Below are 26,592 nucleotides of genomic sequence, written 5' to 3' on the forward strand. Positions count from 1 at the left end.
ACCCCAGTTCACTAGAGATCTTGCCCATAGGGGTCAATCCTCCCAATCCTTGCTACCATCCCGGCTCCTTCCAGCTGAGGCCACGTCCCAGCCCCAAGCAATGCACAGATGAACATGTTATTTACATTGAGAGTTAATGATGGACACCCCCACTCCTCCCCCACCCCCACCTCCCCCCCCACCCCCCCTCCTCCCCCCCACCCCCACGCCCCCCTCCACCTCCCCACCCACCCCCCACTCCTCCTCCACCCCACCCCCATGCCCCCCTCCACCTCCCACCCCCCCCCCCCTCCACCTCCCCCCCCACCAGAACGCCCTCAGTTCCTTCATCTAGATCGTTAATGTATAAAGTGGTCCCAGCACTCACCCTTGCGGAACACCACTTGTCACTGGCTGCCGTCCTGAGAAGGACTCTTATCCTCACTCTGTGCTTTCTGCCAGACAGCCCAGCTTCTATCCATGCTAGCACCTTGTCTCTAACACCATGGGCCTTATCTTACCCAGCAGCATCCTGTGTAGCACCTTGTCAAAGACCTTCTTGAACATCCATTGGCTCTCCTTGGTCTAACCTGCTCATTACTTCCTCAAAAGAATTTTAGTAGATTTGTCAGGCATGACGTCTCCTTGATGAAACCATGCTGACCGTGCCCTACAGATAGTTCTATAATACCGTAGCTGCGTTCCAGAAAACCTCACCGAACTGAAAATCACTTTTATCGAAATAATGGGACCTACAGAAAAAGTGGGGCTGGGGCAAATAAAAAAAAATTCACTCTCAATCGCTCAAAAAAAATCACCCAAACGTCTAACACAAAGTACAGCACAGCCTGAAGGATGAAATCATATTTATTAACAAAAGTAAATTTAACACAGTACATTTGAAAGCTGCTCTCTCTCTGCTGTACCTCACACAGAGACTGCTCTGATAGCAGCTGACATCAAACACACACCGAACAAAGTGCGCAGTTCGATCCCCGCTGGTACCACATGACTGCAAACCAAAGGGAATAATTCTCAAAAATACCCATCCCAAATTCTGGTGACGTTAGAGCCAATTGGTGCTGCTGGAACACGTGTCATCCCAGAACTACCTGTATCTTATCATTTACTTCCAAATATTCAGAAATCTCATCCTTCACAACAGACTCCAAAATCTTACCAATGACTGAGCTCAGGCAAATCAGCCTGGAGTTTCCTTGTCTCTTACCTTGCTCCCTTTTTAAATGGAGGTGGGGGGGGGGGGTTACGTTAGTGATTTGCCAGTCCTCCTCCCCACCCCGTACCAAAGAGCAAGTAGTGGAAGCTGTAATGGAAGGGAGCACTGCCTTGTCCATTCACCCAACTCCCTGTCTTTCACAGGGTAGGTCACAGGGTAGGTCTCCATTAACATTTAACACTGGTAAACAGTCTACCATGAGAAACAGAATTTACAAACTTCCTTCCCCCACTCATTAAAAAAGAAAATGCTGTTCTCTAAAAATATCAGGCAGCTATAGAACAGAGAGCAGGATGGACCTTTTGTACAGTGGGATCCTTCCCATTAACAGCAGATTCACCACAAGGCTAATGACAGCTTTCAGACTTCTTCCAATGTTAATAAATATTGTACAAGGTAAGCCACAGCACAGAATTACAACGCAATCCGCTGACAATTTGAGATCCAGACAGACATGAAAATCAGCACAGAACTGTCAAAGGGCCAGCGCTGAGGGAGTGCCACACTGTCGGATGGTCAGTGCTGAGGGAGTGCCGCACTGTCAGAGGGTCAGTACTGAGGGAGTGCCGCACTGTCAGAGGGTCAGTACTGAGGGAGTGCCGCACTGTCAGAGGGTCAGTACTGAGGGAGTGCCGCACTGTCGGAGGGTCAGTACTGAGGGAGTGCCGCACTGTCGGATGGTCAGTGCTGAGGGAGTGCCGCACTGTCAGAGGGTCAGTGCTGAGACAGTGCCGCACTGTCGGAGGGTCAGTGCTGAGACAGTGCCGCACTGTCAGAGGGTCAGTGCTGAGGGAGTGCCGCACTGTCAGAGGGTCAGTACTGAGGGAGTGCCGCACTGTCGGAGGGTCAGTGCTGAGGGTGTGCCGCACTGTCGGAGGGTCAGTGCTGAGGGTGTGCCGCACTGTCGGAGGGTCAGTGCTGAGGGAGTGCCGCACTGTCAGAAGGTCAGTACTGAGGGAGTGCCGCACTGTCGGAGGGTCAGTGCTGAGACAGTGCCGCACTGTCGGAGGGTCAGTGCTGAGGGAGTGCTGCATTATTGGAGGTGACATCTTTCACTAAGATGTTCACAAAGCCCAATTTGTGCTGACAGTGCTGTGAAGGATCTAATGACATTCTTCAAAGAAGGTCCGAGGAATTGTGCCAGCGTTCAGTTCGATAGCTGAGAGTCAATCCTCATCAATGACAGAGTTTCTCTTTCTAAGGGGCGGGGGGGGGTGTTGCTGTATGTAATTTGATCTCGTACATAGCCGCCAAAATATTGTATTGACAACAAAACGGGTGGAGATTGTGGAAGATGGTGCAGCAATCTTTCTTGTTATGTCATTGTCCTACAGCAGGTCATTGAGATGCACACATCCCAAAGTTCCTGTCGCGATGTAAAAGGTCATGACCTTTGAACTCCACTGGCTTGTCAATCTTGAGTGACTGGTTAGTAGTTGACCCAGGTCTTTGTGGGAATGATGAAGCTGTGTCTGGTTTCTCTACTCCTTCACCTCCCTCTCTCTCCCGTGTATATTTAACGTCCAATAAGTTATCAAAAGTCAGAACATGTCACTGGCCTCCCCATCAATTTGATATCATCGAATGGAAACAGCGCAAGGATCTGCAGGAGAGAGAACATCAGCAAAGACACAGCCGTTAGGCAAGTCCTTCAAATACAGGAGTTGGCCCATTCATTCCCATGATCTGCATCAATGAAAGGCCAGTGCGAACAGGTGCAAGGGGAACTTTCAACAGAGAATCTGGAGAGGGATTTCATGGGGAAAACATAGCAAAGGATGGGACAGATCGGAGAGTTTCCAAAGAGCCAGGAGGGACTGAACAGTCTCCTTCCAGACTGTCATGATCAGTATTAATGACAGGAATTGAAACATCTCAATGCCCCAGTCAGGAAAACCTCCTCCCTGGATCTCGTCTGTCTAACCTTGTTAGATCTGTCTATGTTGCTATCATATCCCACTCATCCTTCTAAACTCCAGTGAATACAGGCCCAGTTGAACCAATCTCTCTCACGGGAGAGTCCTAACATCCCCAGTATCAGTCCAGGGATCCCTCACTGCAGACCCTCGATGGGAGGTTTATCCTTCCTTAGGTAGGGAGACCGAACCTGCATGGAGTACTCCAGGTGTGCTCTCACCAAGGCCCTGTAAAACTGCAGGAAGACATCACTATTTCTCAATTCCAATCCTTCTGCACTGGACGGCATTGTATCATTTGCCTTCCTAATTGCTTGCTGCACCTGCCTGCCTACTTTCATTGACTAATCTATTAGGATTCCCAGATCCCTTTATACATCCACACTTCCCAATAGACCACCGTTTAAATCATAGTCCCCCTTTCTGTTCTTTCAGACCAAACTGGAGAACTTTCACATTTAGTCACACTGTACTGTGTTTGCACACTCACACATCATGCTGAAATGGCCTTGACCTCTCCTCACAGCCTCCACACAATCCCACCCAGTTTAATATCAGCAGCAGAGCAGGAAAGGTTCCCTCCCCCAGGACATTTACAGAGAGCATCAATACCAGGGAACCTGTGCATTGAGTTTTTACAGCACAGCCCCCTCCCTACCCCAGTCAGTGCATGGAAAATACTTTTTTATTCTCATTGGCTGTTTCTTGTCAATCAACTAATTCTCAATCCAGGTCAGGACTTTGCCCTTGGGCCCATGTATTTCAGTAATTTCCACTCACCACTTACATGGGACTGAATCGAACACACCACATCCACTGATTTGCCCCTATGGCTTACACCATACTTTGAAATGTTCTGTTATCACATCTTTTAGAACAGACTCCAGCACTTGCCCAATGAGTGAAGGGAGATGAACTGGGTATCTCTGGATTTTCTCTCCCTCCCTTTTTAAGCACTGAGGTTATATAGACCACCCCCCGATCTGCAGCAAACACTCCAGAGGCCACAGAATTTTGCAAGGTGACTGCTGATGCATTGAGTATTTCCAGGGCCATTTCCAATTCCCAGCTCCTGCCTTTCACGATATCCTGTCCATCTTGTACTTGATTTGACTATTTCCCACTAATGTCATCTTTCAATTCATCATTCAGTTCTCAGTGCTGTCTGTAAATGCCTCTGTGCTCTCAGCCCTCACCACATCATTCAGACCACACTGTACACACTCAGCAGCAGGGTCACTGCAGCTTCCTGAACATCCCCCAGTGAGAACTGCAGGAGCAGAGGCAGCACACTCAGCTTCCTGGGTGGCAAGCTCCAGAATCCCTCCTCGCACCCTCTCCACCTCACTCCCCCCCTCTGCTCCTTCAGCCTCCCGGGATCTCCTTCCTGGATCCTCTCCCTCTCTCTGCTCCTTCAGCCTCCCGGGATCTCCTTCCTGGATCCTCTCCCTCTCCCTCTCCTTCAGCCTCCCGGGATCTCCTTCCTGGATCCTCTCCCTCTCTCTCCTTCAGCCTCCCGGGATCTCCTTCCTGGATCCTCTCCCTCTCTCTCTCCTTCAGCCGCCCGGGATCTCCTTCCTGGATCCTCTCCCTCTCTCTCTCCTTCAGCCGCCCGGGATCTCCTTCCTGGATCCTCTCCCTCTCTCTCTCCTTCAGCCGCCCGGGATCTCCTTCCTGGATCCTCTCTCTCTCTCTGCTCCTTCAGCCTCCCGGGATCACCTTCCTGGATCCTCTCTCTCTCTCTCTCTCTCCTTCAGCCTCCCGGGATCACCTTCCTGGATCCTCTCCCTCTCTCTGCTCCTTCAGCCTCCCGGGATCACCTTCCTGGATCCTCTCTCTCTCTCTCTCTCTCCTTCAGCCTCCCGGGATCACCTTCCTGGATCCTCTCCCTCTCTCTGCTCCTTCAGCCTCCCGGGATCACCTTCCTGGATCCTCTCTCTCTCTCTCTCTCTCCTTCAGCCTCCCGGGATCTCCTTCCTGGATCCTCTCTCCTTCAGCCTCCCGGGATCTCCTTCCTGGATCCTCTCTCTCTCTCTGCTCCTTCAGCCTCCCGGGATCTCCTTCCTGGATCCTCTCTCCTTCAGCCTCCCGGGATCTCCTTCCTGGATCCTCTCTCTCTCCTTCAGCCTCCCGGGATCACCTTCCTGGATCCTCTCTCTCTCTGCTCCTTCAGCCTCCCGGGATCTCCTTCCTGGATCCTCCATCTCTCTCTCTCCTTCAGCCTCCCGGGATCTCCTTCCTGGATCCTCTCCCTCTCTCTGCTCCTTCAGCCTCCCGGGATCTCCTTCCTGGATCCTCTCCCTCTCTCTGCTCCTTAGGCCTCCCGGGATCTCCTTCCTGGATCCTCTCTCTCTCCCTCTCTCTCCTTCAGCCTCCCGGGATCTCCTTCCTGGATCCTCTCTCTCTCCCTCTCTCTCCTTCAGCCTCCCGGGATCACCTTCCTGGATCCTCTCCCTCTCCCTCTCCTTCAGCCTCCCGGGATCTCCTTCCTGGATCCTCTCTCTCTCCCTCTCTCTCCTTCAGCCTCCCGGGATCTCCTTCCTGGATCCTCTCTCTCTCCCTCTCTCTCCTTCAGCCTCCCGGGATCACCTTCCTGGATCCTCTCCCTCTCCCTCTCCTTCAGCCTCCCGGGATCTCCTTCCTGGATCCTCTCTCTCTCCCTCTCTCTCCTTCAGCCTCCCGGGATCTCCTTCCTGGATCCTCCCTCTCTCTGCTCCTTCAGCCTCCCGGGATCTCCTTCCTGGATCCTCTCTCTCTCCCTCTCTCTCCTTCAGCCGCCCGGGATCTCCTTCCTGGATCCTCTCTCTCTCTCCTTCAGCCTCCCGGGATCTCCTTCCTGGATCCTCCCTCTCTCTGCTCCTTCAGCCTCCCGGGATCACCTTCCTGGATCCTCTCCCTCTCTCTGCTCCTTCAGCCTCCCGGGATCTCCTTCCTGGATCCTCTCTCTCTGCTCCTTCAGCCTCCCGGGATCTCCTGCCTGGATCCTCTCCCTCTCTCTGCTCCTTCAGCCTCCCGGGATCACCTTCCTGGATCCTCTCCCTCTCTCTGCTCCTTCAGCCTCCCGGGATCACCTTCCTGGATCCTCTCCCTCTCTCTGCTCCTTCAGCCTCCCGGGATCTCCTTCCTGGATCCTCTCTCTCTCCCTCTCTCTCCTTCAGCCTCCCGGGATCTCCTTCCTGGATCCTCTCTCTCTCTCTCTCTCTCCTTCAGCCTCCCGGGATCTCCTTCCTGGATCCTCTCCCTCTCTCTGCTCCTTCAGCCTCCCGGGATCTCCTTCCTGGATACTCGTAGCTTTTTCCCCTCGCTCTGTTCCTTCGGCTGTCTGGCCCCTAATCTCTGGAATTCTTTCCCAGCCCCTCTCCCTCCCTCCCTGTGGTCTAGCCTCTCGGAGTGAGTTTACATAATTAACCGAGTAGGCTTAAACATTCTCTGATTGATGAGGTAAGGGGTCTCGGGATGGTCTACTGTAAAGATTTTAAAATGTTAAAGTAAATACCAGCTCTCGAAGTTTGGGAATATCCTGTTCCCATTCACTCTTAGTGAATACTGCACCATCTTTTGGAGTTTTGACCTTTCCCCTTTAGAATGCAGAACATTACAGGCCCTTCAGCCCTCGACGCTGCACCGAGCTGTGGAACCAATCTGAAGCCCATCTAACCCCCACCATTCCATTCTTGTCCATATGCCTGTCCAATGCCCATGTAAATGCCCTTAAAGTAGGCCGAGTCCTACTGCTTTGGCTGCAGGTGGAACCAGGCTCCCTCTCCCTCCCCCCACCCTGACCTGCTGAAAGCATCTTTACGTTTACTTGACTCACATCAATGTTGTCAGAGGCTAGGTCCCAGGCAGTGTCCCCCTCCACATTGGCCAGTAAGGGATCTGCTCCAGCCTGGCACAGGATGTCTGCAGTCTGGGTGTCCCATCTGCCCACTGCCAGGTGGAGGGCACTGCAGCCGTTGTACATGACGGCATTGACAGCGGCTCCCATCTTCAGCAGGAAACGCACGAGGGCACGGTCGCCACACTCCACAGACAGGTGGAGGCTGGACTTCCCACTGGTACCATCCTGCAACAGAACAGAAAGGACATGCAGGAGAGAGAGTAGGGGGGCTCACTCAAGAGGGATGAGGGGATCGAGAGCGGACGAGGAGTGAAACCGCAAGATGGGCAAGGTCAGCTGGAGGGGGGCAAACGGAGTCAGCAAACAGGCAGAGAGGCTCCATCAGCCTCCAGTCTCTGAAAGGGAGGGAAGGACAGCCACGTAAGAAAGGCCCTTGGTGGTTGAAGCATTGAGCAGCCTCACCTGAGAGTTAATGTTGCTTCCTGCTTGCAACAGCATGGCTAAGATCGTCTGGTTCCTTGTGAGGGTCGCTATGTGGAGACATGTGCGACCTGCGGAAAATATACAGTGGAATAATGATGCTCATCAACCAACCAACGACAGTCACAGCCAGCAACACCCGTGCCCGTCCACTAAGCCGGTGCCCCTGGGGAGGGGCAGCTCTGCTAAAAAGGTGCCCCTGGGGCAGCTCCGCTAACACAGTGCCCAGGGGCAGCTCCGCTAACACAGTGCCCAGGGGCAGCTCGGCTAACACGATGCCCAGGGGCAGCTCTGCTAACACGATGCCCAGGGGCAGCTCCGCTAACACGATGCCCATGGGGACGGGCAGCTCCGCTAACACGGTGCCCAGGGGCAGCTCCGCTAACACGATGCCCATGGGGATGGCCAGCTCCGCTAACACGGTGCCCATGGGGACGGGCAGCTCTGCTAACACGGTGCCCATGGGGCAGCTCCGCTAACACGGTGCCCAGGGGCAGCTCCGCTAACACAGTGCCCAGGGGCAGCTCCGCTAACACGATGCCCATGGGGACGGGCTGCTCCGCTAACACGGTGCCCAGGGGCAGCTCCGCTAACACAGTGCCCAGGGGCAGCTCCGCTAACACGATGCCCATGGGGACGGGCTGCTCCGCTAACACGGTGCCCAGGGGCAGCTCCGCTAACACGATGCCCATGGGGACGGGCAGCTCCGCTAACACGATGCCCAGGGGCAGCTCCGCTAACACGGTGCCCCTGGGGCAGCTCCGCTAACACGGTGCCCAGGGGCAGCTCCGCTAACACGGTGCCCAGGGGCAGCTCCGCTAACACGATGCCCATGGGGACGGGCTGCTCCGCTAACACGGTGCCCAGGGGCAGCTCCGCTAACACGATGCCCATGGGGACGGGCAGCTCCGCTAACACGGTGCCCAGGGGCAGCTCCGCTAACACGGTGCCCCTGGGGCAGCTCCGCTAACACGGTGCCCAGGGGCAGCTCCGCTAACACGGTGCCCAGGGGCAGCTCCGCTAACACGATGCCCATGGGGACGGGCAGCTCCGCTAACACGTGCCCCAGGGGCAGCTCCGCTAACACGGTGCCCCTGGGGCAGCTCCGCTAACACGGTGCCCAGGGGCAGCTCCGCTAACACGATGCCCATGGGGACGGGCTGCTCCGCTAACACGGTGCCCAGGGGCAGCTCCGCTAACACGGTGCCCATGGGGACGGGCAGCTCCGCTAACACGGTGCCCCTGGGGCAGCTCCGCTAACACGGTGCCCAGGGGGATGGGCAGCTCCGCTAACACGGTGCCCATGGGGCAGCTCCGCTAACACGGTGCCCCTGGGGCAGCTCCGCTAACACGGTGCCCATGGGGCAGCTCCGCTAACACGGTGCCCATGGGGCAGCTCCGCTAACACGGTGCCCCTGGGGCAGCTCCGCTAACACGGTGCCCAGGGGGATGGGCAGCTCCACTAACACGGTGCCCCTGGGGCAGCTCCGCTAACACGGTGCCCCTGGGGCAGCTCCGCTAACACGGTGCCCAGGGGGATGGGCAGCTCCGCTAACACGGTGCCCAGGGGCAGCTCCGCTAACACGATGCCCAGGGGCAGCTCCGCTAACACGGTGCACATGGGGCAGCTCCGCTAATACAGTGCCCCTGGGGAGGCGCAGCTCCGCTAACACGATGCCCATGGGGACTGGCAGCTCCGATAACAAGGTGTCCATGGGGCAGCTCCGCTAACACGATGCCCTTGGGGATGGGCAGCTCTGCTAACACAGTGCCCGGGGCAGCTCCGCTAACACGATGCCCATGGGACGGGCAGCTCCGCTAACAAGGTGCCCATGGGGCAGCTCCGCTAACACAGTGCCCAGGGCAGCTCCGCTAACACAGTGCCCGGGGCAGCTCCGCTAACACGATGCCCATGGGACGGGCAGCTCCGCTAACAAGGTGCCCATGGCGCAGCTCCGCTAACACAGTGCCCAGGGGCAGCTCCGCTAACACAGTGCCCAGGGGGCAGCTCCGCTAACACGATGCCCATGGGGACGGGCAGATCCGCTAACAGTGCCCAGGGGCAGCTCCGCTAACACAGTGCCCAGGGGCAGCTCCGCTAACACAGTGCCCATGGGGACGGGCAGCTCTGCTAACACGGTGCCCAGGGGGCAGCTCCGCTAACACGATGCCCAGGGGCAGCTCCACTAACACAGTGCCCATGGGGACGGGCTGCTCCGCTAACACGATGCCCAGGGGCAGCTCCGCTAACACGGTGCCCATGGGGCAGCTCCGCTAATACAGTGCCCCTGGGGAGGCGCAGCTCCGCTAACACGATGCCCATGGGGACTGGCAGCTCCGATAACAAGGTGTCCATGGGGCAGCTCCGCTAACACAGTGCCCAGGGGCAGCTCCGCTAACACAGTGCCCATGGGGACGGGCAGCTCTGCTAACACAGTGCCCAGGGGCAGCTCCGCTAACACAGTGCCCATGGGGACGGGCAGCTCCACTAACAGTGCCCAGGGGCAGCTCCACTAACACGGTGCCCAGGGGGCAGCTCCGCTAACACGATGCCCATGGGGATGGGCAGCTCCGCTAACACAGTGCCCAGGGGCAGTTCCGCTAACACGATGCCCATGGGGATGGGCAGCTCCGCTAACACGATGCCCATGTGGATGGGCAGCTCCACTAACACGATGCCCAGGGGCAGTTCCGCTAACACGATGCCCAGGGGCAGCTCCGCTAACACGATGTCCAGGGGCAGCTCCGCTAACACGGTGCCCTTGGGGATGGGCAGCTCCGCTAACACGATGTCCAGGGGCAGCTCCGCTAACACGGTGCCCTTGGGGATGGGCAGCTCCGCTAAGCCAGAAGTATAAATGCAGGTGGGACTTGCACGGTCACTTGGAGCTCCTGCTGTTCTGTTTACCTTGCCAGTTCTGCAGCTCCATATTGACCTTCTGTCCAGTTGTGTTGCTGGTCAGTAGCCTGACACAGTCGACCAGCTGGTGCTGACAGGCGAGGTGGAGGGGAGTGTTCCCATCCCAGTCCTGTGGATTGAGATTTACCCCTTTCTGCAGCAGCTCTTGCACAATGTTCAGCTGCTCAGTGTATACCGCTAAATGCAGCGCTGACTGAAACATAAAGGAGACACTGTTAAAGATCAGGCTATGTCCTTTGTTCCAGAACTCCCTGCTCAACAACTCCAACTCCATGCCCTTCCCTTCAATACCACACCCAGCCCCAGTCTCCTCCAGGACTCTACCACAGTCCTGAGGGGCCCCAATCCATCTCCTCAGACTTCCTGCTCCTCCCCTCTCCCTCCCACGGTCTCACTACTCACTGGCATTATATTATGGAGGCCGATAATTATCGCCACTATGACAGAATCTAAGCATCTCTGAAGGTATCACAGAAACTAGCATCCATGTTCAACGGGTAATAGGGAAGGCAAATAGAATGGTGACTTTTATTTCAAAAGGAATGGTGTTTAAAAGTAGGGAGTTTTTTTTAACTGCAACTATACAGGGCACTGGTCAGAGCCCGGCTCGACCCGGTGAACAGCTTCAGGCCCATTACCTGAGGAAAGATAGACTGACATTGGAGACATCCCAAAGAATGTTCACTCGGCTGAGCCCGGGGATGGAGGGACTGTCTGAGGAGGAGAGGGTGAGTCGGTTGGGCCTGAACTCGGTGCGGGTTCAGAAGAATGAGAGGTGACCTTATCGAAACAAAAAAGATTCTCAGGGGGCTTGTGGGAGAATCTGGGACCAGAGGGCATCCTCTAAGAATACGGGCTGGCACACCGAAGACAGAGATAAGGAGGAATTGCTTCCCTCTGGGGGAGGAGAGTATCTGTGGAGAGTATTCTTCATCACTGAGGGCTGTCGAGGCTGGGTCATTAAGTATATTCGAGACAGTGATTCGTAATCAATGACAACAGGAGGGGCGATAGGAGATAAGACCATCAGAAATAGGAGTAGGCCATTCAGCCCCTCGAGCCAGCTCCATCATTCAGCTGGATCACTGCTGATCTGACATTCCTCCCATCTGCTTTCCTCTCCATTCCCTGGAACCTTTGATTCCCCAACTGATCAAGAATCTACCTCTCTCAGCCTTAAATAGACACAGGGACTGTGGCCCCACAGCTCTCTCTGGCAGGGAGTTCCAGAGACTCTTAACCCTCAGAGAGGATATCCCTCCCCATCTCCGTCTTAAATTGGTGTCCCCTTTATCCCGAGACTGTGCCCTCGGGCCCTAGACCCTCCCATTAGGGGACCATCCTGTCAGCATTGACCCTGTCAAGCCCCTGAAGAATCGAATGTGTTTCAGTGAGGTCCCCTCTCATTCCTCTACACTCCAGGGAGTAGAGTCCCAACCTGTTTAGGAGAAAGTGAGGATGGCAGATGCTGGAGAGTCAGAGTCAGAGTGTGGTGCTGGAAAAGCCCCAGGTCAGGCCTGACCTCCCAGGCTGTTTAACCTTTGCTCATAAAACACTCCGACCATCCCAGTGACCATCCCAGTGAACCTTTTCTGAGCTGCTTCCAATGAAATGGTACCTTCCCTTTAGATTGGATTCCCTACAGTGTGGAAACAGGCCCTTCGGCCCAACCAGCCCACACTGACCCTCCGAAGAGTAACCCACCCAGACCCATTTCCCTCTGACTAATGCTCCCAACACTACGGGCAATTTAGCGTGGCCAATTCACCTGACCTGCACATCTTTGGACTGTGGGAGGAAACCGGAGCACCCGGAGGAAACCCACGCAGACACGGGGAGAATGTGCAAACTCCACACAGTCAGTTGCCCGAGGCTGGAATCGAACCTGGGACCCTGGAGCTGTGAGGCAGCAGTGCTAACCACTGTGCCACCGGGCCACCCCTTAAATAAGGGACACAGCTGCTCCAGAGGTGCTCTCCCCAGCTCCCTGTACAGTCGCAGTAAGACTCTCCTACTTGTATACTCTAATCCCCTTGAATAGATTTAGACAGCATGGAAACAGACACTTCGATCCAACTGGCCTGAGCTGGTAAAGTTGCCCAAACTAAACTCATCCCACTTGTCTGCATTTGTCCCATATCCCTCTAAACTTTTCCCATTATTGTACCCCTCCAAATGTATTTAAATGTTGTAACTGTACCTGCATCTACAGCGTCCTCTGGCTGTTCACTTCACACAATAACTACTCTCAATGTGAAAAAGTTGCCCCTTACAACTCACCATAGTTTTGAACTCCTCTGCCAAGGGAAAAGACGTTTGCTATTCACCTTATCTATGCCCCTCATGACTTTATAAACTTCTCTAAGATCACCCCTCAACCTCCTACACGACAGTGAAAAAAAGTCCGGCCTGTCCTTATACCTCAAATCCTGCAGTCCCAGCAACATCCCGGTAACTCTTTTCTGAACCTTCTCCAAGTTAATAATATCTTTCCGATAGCAAGGTAACCAGAACTGCACGCAGTACTCCAAAAACAGCCTCACCAACGTCCTGTACAATCTAAACATGACATCTCAACTCCTATGGTCTGAGCAATGAAGGCAAGTGTGCTAAAATGTGGAGGTGCCAGTGTTGGACTGGGTTAGACAAGGTCAAAAATCAACAAAACCAGGTTATAGTCCAACAGCATGCTAAAAACCACCTTAACCACCCTGTCTAGCTGTGATGCAACTTTCAAAGAAGTATGTACCTGAACCACGAGGTTTCTCTATTTGACAACACTACCCAGGGCCCGACAGTTTGTTTTACAAGTCCTTCCCTTGTTTGTTTTACCAAAGTACTGTACCTTATATTTACCCAAATTAAACTCCATTTGCCACTCTTCAGCCCATTGTCCCAATTGATCCCAGATTCATTTGTAATCTTAGATAACGTCCTTCACTGTCGACTACAGCACCAATTCTGGTGTCATCTGCAACTTTGCTAACCATGCTCCTAAATTCTCATCCAAATTATTTCTATAAATAAAAGTGGGCCCAGACTGATCCTTGTGGCACACCGCTGGTCACAGGCCCCCCCTGTCTGAAAAACAACCCTCCAACATCAGCCTCTGTCTCCTACCATCAAACCAATTTTGTATCCAATTAACAAGCTCACTCTGAAGCCCATGTGATCTAACTTTACTAATTAGTCCCATAAAAGGTTTCACTAAAGTCCACATAGACAACGTCTACCTCTCTGCCCTTATCTATCTTTTTGGTTGTGTCCTCAAAAAACTCAATCAAGTCTGTGAGACACGATTTCCCACGCACAAAGCCATTCTGACTATCCCTAATCAGTTCCTGTCTCTCCAGATGTGTGTAAGTCCCACAGAATCCCCTCCAACAACTTTCCCACCACTGACAGAGAATACAACAGAATATAGATAGATTGGAGAGTTGGGCCAAGAAATGGCAGATGGAGGGCAATCGGGGCAAGCGCGAGGTGATGCATTTTGGAAGACCCAATTCAAGAGTGAACTATACAGTAAATGGAAATCCTAGGGAAAAGGTCCATCATTCCCTGATGATGGCAATACAGGTCAATAGAGTGGTCAGGAAGGCATACAGCATGCTTTCCTTATTGGGTGGGGTATTGAGTACAAGAGTTGGCAGGTCATGTTACAGTAGTGTAAGACTTTGGTTTGGCCACATTTGGAATACTGCGTACAGTTCTGGTCGCCACATTACCAAAAGGATGCGGATGCTTTGGAGAGGGGGCAGAGGAGGTTCACCAGGAAGCTGCCTGGTATGGACGGCGCTAGCTATGAAGGGAGGTTGAGTAGATTAGGATTATTTTCATTGGAAAGACAGAGGTTCAGAGGGGACCTGACTGAGGTCTCCAAAATCATGAGAGGTATAGACAGGGTGGATCGCAAGAAGCCCTTTCCCAGAGTGGGGGTCTCAATTACTAGGGGTCACGAGTTCAAAGTGAGAGGGGAAAAGTTTCGGGGAGATATATGTATAAAGTTCTTTACGCAGTGTGTGGTGGGGGCCTGGAACAGTGTGCCAGCGGATGTGGTAGAGGTGGGTACGATAGCGTCATTTAAGGTGTATCTAGACAGATACATGAATGGGCAGGGAGCAGAGGGATACAGATCCTTGGAAAATAGGCTGCAGGTTTGGATAGAGGATCCGGATCAGGCAGGTTTGGAGGGCCGAAGGGCCTCCTGTGCTGGAAGGATCTTTGTTCACTGATGTCATACTCAAGTCTCATTCCCGGGCTCCTTATTACAGCCTTTCTCTAATAAAGGTACAACATTAGCCGCCCCTCAGTCCTCCAGCATCTCACCACAGTGGCTGGAGATCACAGAATCCCTCTAGTGTGGATGGAGGCCATTCAGCCAATCGAGTCTGCTCTGATCCTGCATCCCACCCAGGACCACCCTCTGCCCTCCGACCCTGCAATTCCCACAGCCAATCCAGATAGCCACCAAATCTCTGGACACTATAGACAATTTCCCACGGCCAATTCATCTAACCTGCACATTTTTGGACTGTGGGAGGAAACCCACACAGACAAAGAGAGACTGTACAAACACCACATGGACAGTCTGATACTATCTTTCTACTATTTCTTCCTTAACATCCCACAACGTCCTGGGATACACTTGATCAGGTCCCAGAGATTTACCTACCTTTATGTTTTTTAAGACCTCCAGCACAAACTCCTCTGTAATGCGATCTGTTTTCAAGAAATCCATATTTATTTCCCAGAGTTCCCCAGCCTCCATTTTTTTCTCCACATTGTCAAAAGAGAGAGTGAGAAGCCAGAAGTTGATGTGAACATTGGTAAGAATGATATAATCAGGGAAAGGGTTGAGGCCTTGCAGAGTGAATATCGGAATTTTGGTAAAAGGTTAAAGAGTTGAATCTCAAAAGGTAGTAATCTCTGGATTACTCCCTGTGCTACGTGCTAGGGAGAATAGGGCTCAGAGATAGGGCAGATAAATCAATGGCTGAGGAGACGGTGCAGTGGGCAAGGATTCAGATTTTTGGATCATTGAGATCTCCTCTGGGGGAGGAGGGAACGGGTTCAGCAGGGGACCAATATCTGGGCAGGGGGATTGGCTAGTTCTGTTCAGGAGCCCTTAAACCAATACGGAGGTGGGCTGGCCTAGTAACGAGAATAGAAAGGAAAAAGAGGATGGTTCTGAATTTAAAAATTAATTAGAAAAGGCAGGCAAGAGCAAGTTGGATTATGCGGTAGCTCTAGAAGAATTAAGCTATCTTTATTTCAATGCAGGGTGTTTTATAGGCAAACTCAGGACATGTATGGGAACATGGAACTGGGACATCAGACTATTACAGAATTACAGCTGAAGGAAGAACTTCGTGAAAGGACCATTATTTCATTAACCCTTGTTTACAGTAAGAGCATGCTTATGCTGAGTGTTGTGAAATATCCCCTCCACTGTGCTGATCTATCCCCTAGCCTGGTATCCCAGTTCACTTCAGCTAGCTCAGCTTTCACGCTGTCATTATTGAAGGTACTAGCCCGAGACCCAAACTTCTCGCTTTCAAACAGGCCATGAAATTCAATCAGACTGCCACTGTCTGCTGCGTCACTCATCAATCAGGCCACATGACCAACTCAGAAATAACCTACTCAGTCTTGTGGCACCGTGGTAGTGCCCCCTGCCTCTGGGTCCAAGCTTCACCTGCCCCGAAGGTGGGCAATAACATCTTCAAAAAGGGCAAATCAAGATACATAAAATCATCTGCCTCCTGGTTGATTCAAGATGCTGTTTTTATAACACTCTGTAAAGGCCTCAGCCACACAAGAGTAGGCCCACTCAGCCCTTCCAGCACACTCCGCAATTGGCTGATTCAATTCTCAAGGTCTAGATCAGAGTGGTGCTGGAAAAGCACAGCCGGTCAGACAGCATCCGAGGAGCAGGAAAATCGATATTTCAGGCAAAAGCCCTTCATCAGGAAGTCTTGATTCTCACCTCAACATTGTATCCCTGCATTTTCCTGATAATCTTTCACAGCCTCCTAAGCATCAAGAATCAATCTACCTTTGTATTTAATTTAATATTTAATTCTGCATCCACTGCCCTTTGATGATGGGAATTCCAAAGATTCTCAAACTTCGGAGGGATAAAAATAAGTTTTCTCATTTCTGTCTCAAACAGGAGTCCCCTTTATTATTAAACTATGACCCGAGTTGGAGAGTCTTCCAGAGGTGGAACCCTCCTTTCCACATCCACCTGGTGAAGCCCCCTGGGGATTTTATATGGTCCCGATCAGCCCCCTCTGACTGTTTAAACTCCCGAGGATAAGGGCTGAGCCTGTCTAACCTTTCCTCAGAGCGCAACCCACCCATTCCAGTCCTTAGTGCAGTAGTCCTTCTCTGAACTGCTTCCCACACATTAACATCCTTCTGTAGGTACACTGCCCAGTACTGTACCCAGTAATCCAGGTGCAGGCTCCCCAATACCCTGGGGAACTGAGGGATAACCTCCCTACTCTTTCCCCCTCACTATAGACCAGCACATTCTCTCAGCTTTCCTAATGACCTCCTGTCCCTGCAGACTCACCTTCTGGGACCCATGTGTTACGGGTAATGTATTAGCATGGTTACAAGATTGGTTAATTAACAGGAAGCAGAGATTAATGGGTGCTTTTCTGGTTGGTGATCAGTGGCTAGTGGTGTGCCCCAGGGATCAGTGTTGGGAGTGCAATTGTTTACAATTTACAAAACGATCTCGAGTTGGGGATCAAGTGCAGGGTGCCAGAGTTTGCAGGTCAGATGAAAATGAGTTGGAGAGCAAAGTGTGCAGAGAACACTGAAAGTCTGCAGAGGGCTATCGAGAGGTGAAGGGAGTGGGCAAGGCTCCGGCAGATGGAGTACAATGTTGGTAAATCCATTTCGGTGGAATAACAGCAGAAAGGAGACAGTGAGGACTGCAGATGCTGGAGACGGAGAGTGGCGTTGGGAGAAAAACACAGCAGGTCTTGCAGCATCCGAGCAGCAAGAGAGTCAACATTTCGGACGTAACCCTTCATCAGGGCTGACAAAAGGGACTATTACTTAAATGGTGACAATGTGCAGAGGGACCTGGGTAACCTCCAGGGATTTGTTAGTGGGTTATTCAACTGAGGTGGTTAGTTTGTCTCTTGTTGGAGGTGGTCATTGCATGGCACTTGTGTGACACAGAATGTCATTTACCATTCAGCCCAGGCCTGGTCTTGCTGCATACCTGGACACAGGATACTTTACAATCTGAAGAATCACAGAAGGTTGGGCGGCAGGTAAGTAAAAAGAACAATGGAATGTTGCCCTTCATTGCTAAAGGGATGGGGTTTAAAAGCAGGGAGGTTATGCTGCAGCTGTACAGGGAGCTGGTGAGGCCACATCCGGAGTACTGTGTACAGCTTTGGGCCTCCTTACTTGAGAAAGGATGTACAGGCACTGGAGGATTGATTCCGGAGTTGGGGTGTGGCTTATGAGAAGAGATTGAGGAGACTGGGATTATATTCATTGGAATTTACATGAATGAGACAGATCTTGTAGAAACATATGAAATTATGAAGGGAATGGATAAGATTGAAGTCGGGAAATTGTTCCCACTGGTGGGTGAAACTAGAACTAGGGGGAGCAGGTGGAGGACTGAGCTGAGGAGGAACTTTTTTCACCCAAAGAGTTTGGAATCTGTGGAATTCCCTGCCCAGTGAGGTAGCTGACACTACCTTGTTGAATATTTTTAAAGCAAAGAGAGACTTTTGAACAGTAAGGGAATGAAGGGTTATGGTTAGAGGGCGGGTAAGTGGAGCTGAGGCCATGAAGAGATCAGTCATGATCACACTGAATGGCTGAGCAGGCTCGAAGGGCAGACGGCCTACTCCTGCTCCTAGTTTGTATGTTCTTATGCACTAGGATACCCAGGCCTCTCTGTATCTCAGCTCGCGAACCTCTCACTATTTAGGTAAAGTGCTTCGTTTTGATGGACAATTTGACACTTTCCCACATTATACTCGATTTGCCAGATCTGTACCCACTTGCTGAGCCTATCTCCATCCCTTTGGAGGCTCCTCATGCCCTCTTCACAACTCACTTCCCTCCCTATCGTTGTGTCATCAGTAAATTTAGCTCCACACGTCCAGGCCCTTCATTTCTGTAAATGGTAAAGAGCTGAGGTCCCAGCACCAATTCCAACTGGAACTCTATCAACAAACACACCGAGTTAGACCCCGTCTACCACCCCCTGAGAAAAGGACCCGGAAGTGACCTCACCACAGGAAATGACAGCACCAACCCAAAGAAACCCACACATATAAATAAAAAGCAGGAATTTTCAGCATTGCTTTGCCGGGAGACCCATCGAAGATGTTACCTAGTAGGGTAACGAAATGTCAGGAAATGAACCTCCCAGCTCAGCGAGCAAACCTACATCCAGAACCTCAACCCGAGCTACAAATCTTCTCAAAACTCACCAATCCCTGTGACAAATCACTCGTGACATCCTGCCAGCCTGAAAAAAACCCATTCATTCTTCCCCTCTGCTTCCTGTTAGCCAGCCAATTATCTCTCCATGGTGATACACTACCCAATACATCCTGAGCTTCGGTTTTCCATAATAACCTTTGCAGAAGCAGTTTATCCAATTTCTTCTCAAAGTCTAAATACAACCCACACACTGGTTCCCCTTTACCTACAACACAAGTTACTTCTTCAAACAACTCCAGTGAGTTATTGAAACGTGATTCCCCTTTGACAAAACCATATTGGCTCTGCCTGATTACCTTAAACTTATTAAAGACATTACAACAGGGCACTTGGCTAAGGGATTCAAACATTTTCTCTTTGACAAATGTGAAGCTAACTGGCCTGTAGTTTCCTGCTTTCTGCCTGTCTCCCTTTTTCAAAGAACAGCTACATCAGCTATTTCCCAATCTGAAATAACCATCCCTGAATCTAATGGTAATGTCCAACTGGACCCAGGAACTTGACAATTCTTGGCTCCAACAATTTACGCAGTACCACTTCCCTGGTGATTGTAATATTTTTGTAAAAATGGTAATCAGTCCTCCCTTCCTTTCAGTTCCTGATTTGCAGCTATTTTCAGAATCCTACTCTTATTCTCTCTCTCTAATGAATGCAATATGTTTGTTCAATCAGTGTGTCTTCTCTTTATCCCCCATTATTAATGAGCAGACTCATTTCTGCAGGATTTATTTTGGTTTTATTGTTTTGGTTAACTTTCTCCCCTATTCTAACATTTCCCTCCTTACTCATCTTTGAGCAATTCTTGCTGTTATTTAATTTCTGTCCAATCTTCTGAGCTGCCACCGATCTGGGCAGCACGGTGGCTCAGTGGTTAGCACTGCTGCCTCACAGCGCCAGAGACCCGGGTTCAATTCCCGCCTCGGGCAACTGTCTGTGGGGAGTTTGCACATTTTCCCCGTGTCTGCTCGGGTTTCCTCCAGGTGCTCCGGTGTCCTCCCACAGTCCAGTGCAGGTTGGGTGAATTGGCCATACTAAATTGCCCGTGGTGTTAGGGGCAGGGGTAAATGTAGGGGAATGGGTCTGGGTGGGTTGCTCTTCGGAGGGTGGGTGTGGACTTGTTGGGCCGAAGGGCCTGTTTAACACTGTAAGTTATCTAATCTAGGTACAATCCAGAGTTTTTTCTTTGAGTTTGATATTATCTTTTACTTCGTTCAGTTAATCAGTTAAACCCAATCTAGTCCCACCTGCCAGCACCCGGCCCATATCCCTCCAAACCCTTCCTATTCATATACCCATCCAAATGCCTCTTAAATGTTGCAATTGTACCAGCCTCCACCACATCTTCTGGCAGCTCATTCCATACACGTACCACCCTCTGCGTGAAAAAGTTAGCCCTTTGGACTCTCTTATATCTTTCCCCTCTCACCCTAAACCTATGCCCTCTAGTTCTGGACTCCCCAACCCCAGGGAAAAGACTTTGTCTATTTACCCTATCCATGCCCCTCATAATTTTGTAAACCTCTATAAGGTCACCTCTCAGCCTCCGACGCTCCAGGGAAAACAGCCCCAGCCTGTTCAGCCTCTCCCTGTAGCTCAGATCCTCCAACCCTGGCAACATCCTTGTAAATCTTTTCTGAACCCTTTCAAGTTTCACAACATCTTTCTGATAGGAAGGAGATCCCTTAACCACAACTGCCAGTTCACTTTCAACAGCGCTGCTTTCACAGCCTCAGAACAACTCGTGTTTAAATTTAATGTTCTCCTCTTGGACTCTCACTCCTCCCCCTTAAACTGTGTGTAAAATTCAACTGTGTTATGGCTGGTGCTACCCCAGGTCTCTTTCGCAATGGCATCAATAACTAATCCTGTATCGCTGGTCAGAACCTGGCTTAGGATATAACACACTTGGCCATAACACACTGTCCTGAAACATCCAATGAAATTTTATAGATGGACAACTCTGTTATTAGACTTATGAACACATCTCTCATATTAGATTTGATCTTTCTCTGCACCTTTTCTGTAGCTGTAATACTATATTCTGCTCTATTACCCTGATGTACTTATGTAAGCTATGATTTGTCTAGTTAGCATGCAAAACAACACTTGTCAGTGTATTGCGGTACGTGTGACAATAAATCACTCCAGACTAACAATTTCCGACCTGATTTTATTAGCCCATGTAGATTAAAGTCACCCATGATCATGCTGTTTTTTTTAAATCAGAACCACTAATACTACTTTTGGCATACTTAGTATAACCACAAAATGGTTTCTGTTCAGCAGCCTGTAGACCACTCCCACTAAATTACATCTTTGCTGTAAATAGTCCTCATTCCCACATCAACCAATTCTACATCCTGATCTGCTGAACCAAGCTCATCTCTAATGCTTGCACAAATGCCATCCTTGATTAACAGTGCTACCCCTCCACCTTTCCTGAGCTTCCGTAAATGTTACATACTCCTCATCAACCTTTTCTGTTACTTCTACAAACAACTCCAGCAAGTCAGTTTGTCACAATTCTCCCTCAAAAAATCCATGCAGACTTGTCAAAATTGATCCTCTCTTTTTTTCCCCATGTGGCTATACATCTACCTCAGTGATAAACGTCTCCATTTCGGAATGGCAGGCAGTGACCAGTGGGGTACCGCAGTGATCCGTGCTGGGACCGCAGCTTTTTACAATATATGTTAATGATATAGAAGATTGTATCAGCAATAACATTAGCAAATTTGCTGATGATACAAAGCTGGGTGGTAGGGTGAAATGTGATGAGGATGTTAGGAGATTACAGGGTAACCTGGACAAATTAAGTGAGTGGGCAGATGCATGGCAGATGCAGTTTAATGTGGATAAATGTATGGTTATCCACTTTGGTGGCAAGAACAGGAAGGCAGACTACTACCTAAATGGAGTCAAGTTAGGTAAAGGGGCAGTACAGAGAGATCTGGGTGTTCTTGTACACCAGTCAATGAAGGTAAGCATGCAGGTACAGCAGGTAGTGAAGAAGGCTAATAGCATGCTGGCCTTCATAACAAGAGGGATTGAGTATAGAAGCAAAGAGGTTCTTCTGCAGCTGTACAGGGCTCTGGTGAGACCACACCTGAAGTACTGTGTGCAGTTCTGGTCTCCAAATTTGAGGAAAGACATTCTGGCTATTGAGGGAGTGCAACGAAGGTTCACGAGGTCAATTCCTGGAATGGCGGGACTACCTTACACTGAAAGACTGGAGCGACTGGGCTTGTATACCCTTGAGTTTAGAAGACTGAGAGGGGATCTGATTGAGACGTATAAGATTATTAAAGGATTGGACACTCTGGAGGCAGGAAACATATTTCCACTGATGGGTGAGTGCCGAACCAGAGGACACAGCTTAAAAATACGGGGTAGACCATTTAGGACAGAGCTCAGGAGAAACTCCTTCACCCAGAGAGTGGTGGCTGTGTGGAATGCTCTGCCCCAGAGGGCAGTGGGGGCCCACTCTCTGGATTCATTTAAGAAAGAGTTGGCGAGAGCTCTCAAAGATAGTGGAATCAGGGGTTATGGAGATAAGGCAGGAACAGGATACTGATTAGGAATGGTCAGCCATGATTATATTGAATAGCGGTGCAGGCTCGAAGAGCTGAATGGCCTACTCCTGCACCTATTGTCTATTGCCTCAACTAACTGTGCCCCCCACTGAGATTAGACATTTTCACCCAGCAGTTTTGCTCAGCTTCCTAAATTTGATTGTGCCCCAGTTGCAGCACTGAGGTCTCCACTCAGGGAGCCAATATTCAGAGTGCCAGCACTGAAATGCACAGTACCTGGAACAGATCATTCTGGATGTCCAACACTTCTACTGTGAAGTACGAGATGAAGTAAAGAGCACATTCCTCAGCTTTGTGGATTATTGCCAAGTGTACAATTCTGACAGACAGAGAGAGAGAGAGAGAAAATGAGAGACTGATCGCGAGAATAAGTAAATGCAGTAATAGAAAGTGTGAAGGAACATATGGTTAATGTACCGACAGCCATCTCAGACTGACTCTCACTCAAACGCTCCGGATTAGCCCCCACCCTGGGAGGGTGCGCCAAGGCAGATTAACCCCGGAGACAGTTCCAAGCGGATTCATCCCCTCAGTGGGCATTCCGAGTGTGGATCCCTCCCCTCAGGGACACTCCGAGACCGGATCCCTGCCCTCAGGGACACTCTGAGTCCGGATCCCTGCCCTCAGGGACACTCCGAGTCCGGATCCCTGCCCTCAGGGGCACTCCGAGTCCGGATCCCTGCCCTCAGGGGCACTCCGAGTCCGGAGCCCTGCCCTCAGGGGCACTCCGAGTCCGGAGCCCTGCCCTCAGGGGCACTCCGAGTCCGGAGCCCTGCCCTCAGGGGCACTCCGAGTCCGGAGCCCTCCCCTCAGGGAGTCTCCGAGTCCGGATCCCTCCCCTCAGGGACACTCCGAGTCCGGATCCCTCCCCTCAGGGACACTCCGAGTCCGGATCCCTCCCCTCAGGGGCACTCCGAGTCCGGATCCCTCCCCTCAGGGGCACTCCCAGCCCGGATCCCTCCCCTCAGGGGCACTCCCAGCCCGGATCCCTCCCCTCAGGGGCACTCCCAGCCCGGATCCCTCCCCTCAGGGGCACTCCCAGCCCGGATCCCTCCCCTCAGGGGCACTCCCAGCCCGGATCCCTCCCCTCAGGGGCACTCCCAGCCCGGATCCCTCCCCTCAGGGGCACTCCCAGCCCGGATCCCTCCCCTCAGGGGCACTCCCAGCCCGGATCCCTCCCCTCAGGGGCACTCCCAGCCCGGATCCCTCCCCTCAGGGGCACTCCCAGCCCGGATCCCTCCCCTCAGGGGCACTCCCAGCCCGGATCCCTCCCCTCAGGGGCACTCCCAGCCCGGATCCCTCCCCTCAGGGGCACTCCCAGCCCGGATCCCTCCCCTCAGGGGCACTCCCAGCCCGGATCCCTCCCCTCAGGGGCACTCCCAGCCCGGATCCCTCCCCTCAGGGGCACTCCCAGCCCGGATCCCTCCCCTCAGGGGCACTCCCAGCCCGGATCCCTCCCCTCAGGGGCACTCCCAGCCCGGATCCCTCCCCTCAGGGAGTCTCCGAGTCCGGATCCCTCCCCTCAGGGGCACTCCGAGACCGGATCCCTCCCCTCAGGGAGTCTCCGAGTCCGGATCCCTCCCCTCTGGGAGTCTCCGAGTCCGGATCCCTCCCCTCAGGGACACTCCGAGTCCGGATCCCTCCCCTCAGGGACACTCCGAGTCCGGATCCCTCCCCTCAGGGACACTCCGAGTCCGGATCCCTCCCCTCAGGGACACTCCGAGTCCGGATCCCTCCCCTCAGGGACACTCCGAGTCCGGATCCCTCCCCTCAGGGACACTCCGAGTCCGGATCCCTCCCCTCAGGGACACTCCGAGTCCGGATCCCTCCCCTCAGGGACACTCCGAGTCCGGATCCCTCCCCTCAGGGACACTCCCAGCCCGGATCCCTCCCCTCAGGGGCACTCCGAGACCGGATCCCTCCCCTCAGGGAGTCTCCGAGACCGGGCCCTCCCCTCAGGGGCACTCCGAGACCGGATCCCTCCCCTCAGGGAGTCTCCGAGTCCAGATCCCTCCCCTCTGGGAGTCTCCGAGACCGGATCCCTCCCCTCAGGGGCACTCCGAGTCCGGATCCCTCCCCTCAGGGGCACTCCGAGACCGGATCCCTCCCCTCAGGGACACTCCGAGTCCGGATCCCTCCCCTCAGGGACACTCCGAGTCCGGATCCCTCCCCTCAGGGACACTCCGAGTCCGGATCCCTCCCCTCAGGGACACTCCCAGCCCGGATCCCTCCCCTCAGGGGCACTCCGAGACCGGATCCCTCCCCTCAGGGAGTCTCCGAGACCGGATCCCTCCCCTCAGGGGCACTCCGAGACCGGATCCCTCCCCTCAGGGAGTCTCCGAGTCCAGATCCCTCCCCTCTGGGAGTCTCCGAGACCGGATCCCTCCCCTCAGGGGCACTCCGAGTCCGGATCCCTCCCCTCAGGGGCACTCCGAGACCGGATCCCTCCCCTCAGGGAGTCTCCGAGTCCGGATCCCTCCCCTCAGGGAGGGTTCTGAACCAAATTAATCCTCTCACGATTATGTTGAATTGGATGAAGACCTTCGATGATAGTGGACTTACGAGTCTCCGTCTTCACCCAGGAAGGTGTATGGGTTGAGTTGGTCTTCAGTCGATGCAGGTAGATCCCCAGCCGTATCCAACCGACAGCTGTGCTCCAGAGCTTCACTCAGTGACTCAGTCAGGGACTGGGATCCATACGAGGAGTCCAGGCGTTCAGCACAATCCTGCTCACTGCCGGCCTTGGGCTCACCCTGAGAGCCCAGTGACCCCTTCCCCAACCCCTCTCTCCCCAAGCCCCGAGACCCCTGTGTGTTCCCCTGACCCTCCCTCCACTGCGACCCCTGTCCCTGTGACCCCTGCCCCTCCCTCCCCTGTCCCTGTGACCCCTGCCCCTCCCTCCCCTGTGACCCCTGTCCCTGTGACCCCTGACCCTCCCACCCCTGTCCCTGTGACCCCTGACCCTCCCACCACTGTCCCTGTGACCCCTGATCCTCCCACCCCTGTCCCTGTGACCCCTGACCCTCCCACCCCTGTCCCTGTGACCCCTGTCCCTCCCTCCCCTGTCCCTGTGACCCCTGTCCCTCCCTCCCCTGTGACCCCTGTCCCTCCCACCCCTGTCCCTGTGACCCCTGACCCTCCCTCCCCTGCCCCTGCCCCTGTGACCCCTGTCCCTGTCCCCCAGGCCCACCCTCCTCCTCCTCCTCCTCCTGCTGCAGTCGGTACGAGGCGGACTCCAGGCGCCCGCTCAGGGACTCTGATCCGTACGAGGAGTCGAGCCGTTCAGCCTCGGAGCCGCAGTCACCCCCCGAGGGGGAGGATCCTGGGCCAGAGCGCCAGCTCACCGACTCCATCACCCGGGCAGCCGCTCCAAGCGAACCTCAGGCCCTGCAGCCAACGCAGCAACTCGGCTAGGCCTCAGGCCTCAGTCACGGGACCTGACCTGGCCCCGCCCCTTCATCACGGCCACGCCCCTTACGCTCGTCACGCCGGTTCCCAAACAGACCCCGCCCACACGGACTACGCCCCACTCTGACTCCAAATCCCTCCGCCAGGGAACCCGCCCATGCGCAGTGACCCCACCCCCTCACACTGACCACGCCCCTCACATTGACTCCACCCCCTCACTCTGACTCCACCCCCTCACACTGATTCCACCCCCTCACACTGATTCCACCCCCTCACACTGATTCCACCCCCTCACACTGACTCCACCTCCTCACTCTGACTCCACCCCCTCACACTGACTCCACCCCCTCGCACTGACTCCACCCCCTCGCACTGACTCTACCCCCTCGCGCTGACTCCACCCCCTCACACTGATTCCACCCCCTCGCGCTGACTCCACCCCCTCACACTGACTCCACCTCCTCACTCTGACTCCACCTCCTCACTCTGACCCGCTCCCTCACACTGACTCCACCCCCTCACACTGACTCCACCCCCTCACAGTGACTCCACCCCCTCAGTGACTCCACCTCCTCACTCTGACCCGCTCCCTCACACTGACTCCACCCCCTCGCACTGACTCCACCCCCTCGCGCTGACTCCACCCCCTCACACTGATTCCACCCGCTCACACTGACTCCACCTCCTCACTCTGACCCGCTCCCTCACACTGACTCCACCCCCTCACA

The 26,592-nt window shown here is 53.3% G+C and overlaps 1 protein-coding gene across 2 annotated transcripts; it reads right to left on the minus strand.

The window, feature by feature from the left end:
- Window positions 1-830: 830 nt before the first annotated feature.
- Window positions 831-25,862, minus strand: LOC122548575 (NF-kappa-B inhibitor epsilon-like). Of its 2 annotated transcripts, none has more exons than XM_087984716.1 (7): window positions 25,638-25,862; window positions 25,019-25,211; window positions 22,673-22,775; window positions 10,362-10,566; window positions 7,436-7,524; window positions 6,950-7,198; window positions 831-2,819 (listed from the first exon to the last, which is right to left on the minus strand). In XM_087984716.1, exons 1-7 carry the CDS (start codon window positions 25,807-25,809, stop codon window positions 2,751-2,753), a joined length of 1,080 nt encoding a protein of 359 aa, XP_087840842.1. In that variant the 5' UTR covers window positions 25,810-25,862; the 3' UTR covers window positions 831-2,750. The 2 variants fall into 2 exon arrangements, with proteins under 2 accessions (XP_087840842.1, XP_087840848.1); XM_087984722.1 differs by having other exon boundaries at window positions 25,019-25,243; window positions 25,622-25,859.
- Window positions 25,863-26,592: the final 730 nt, after the last annotated feature.

Source organism: Chiloscyllium plagiosum, unplaced genomic scaffold (genome assembly GCF_037043375.1).
Source record: "Chiloscyllium plagiosum isolate Xiang-an unplaced genomic scaffold, Cpla_swu_hap1 HiC_scaffold_3, whole genome shotgun sequence".
In the NCBI taxonomy this organism is placed as follows: Eukaryota; Metazoa; Chordata; class Chondrichthyes; order Orectolobiformes; family Hemiscylliidae; genus Chiloscyllium; species Chiloscyllium plagiosum.

Bases quoted from the DNA above. Each gene is read 5' to 3' on its own strand.
- LOC122548575 (XM_087984722.1), bottom strand. From the start codon at position 25,809: ATGGAGTCGGTGAGCTGGCGCTCTGGCCCAGGATCCTCCCCCTCGGGG. The intron at 22,776-25,018 runs GTAAGTCCACTA...TCTGTCTGTCAG, and splicing joins CTGGGTGAAGACGGAGACTC to AATTGTACACTTGGCAATAA. The intron at 10,567-22,672 runs GTACTGTGCATT...TTTATGTTTCAG, and splicing joins TCCAGAATGATCTGTTCCAG to TCAGCGCTGCATTTAGCGGT.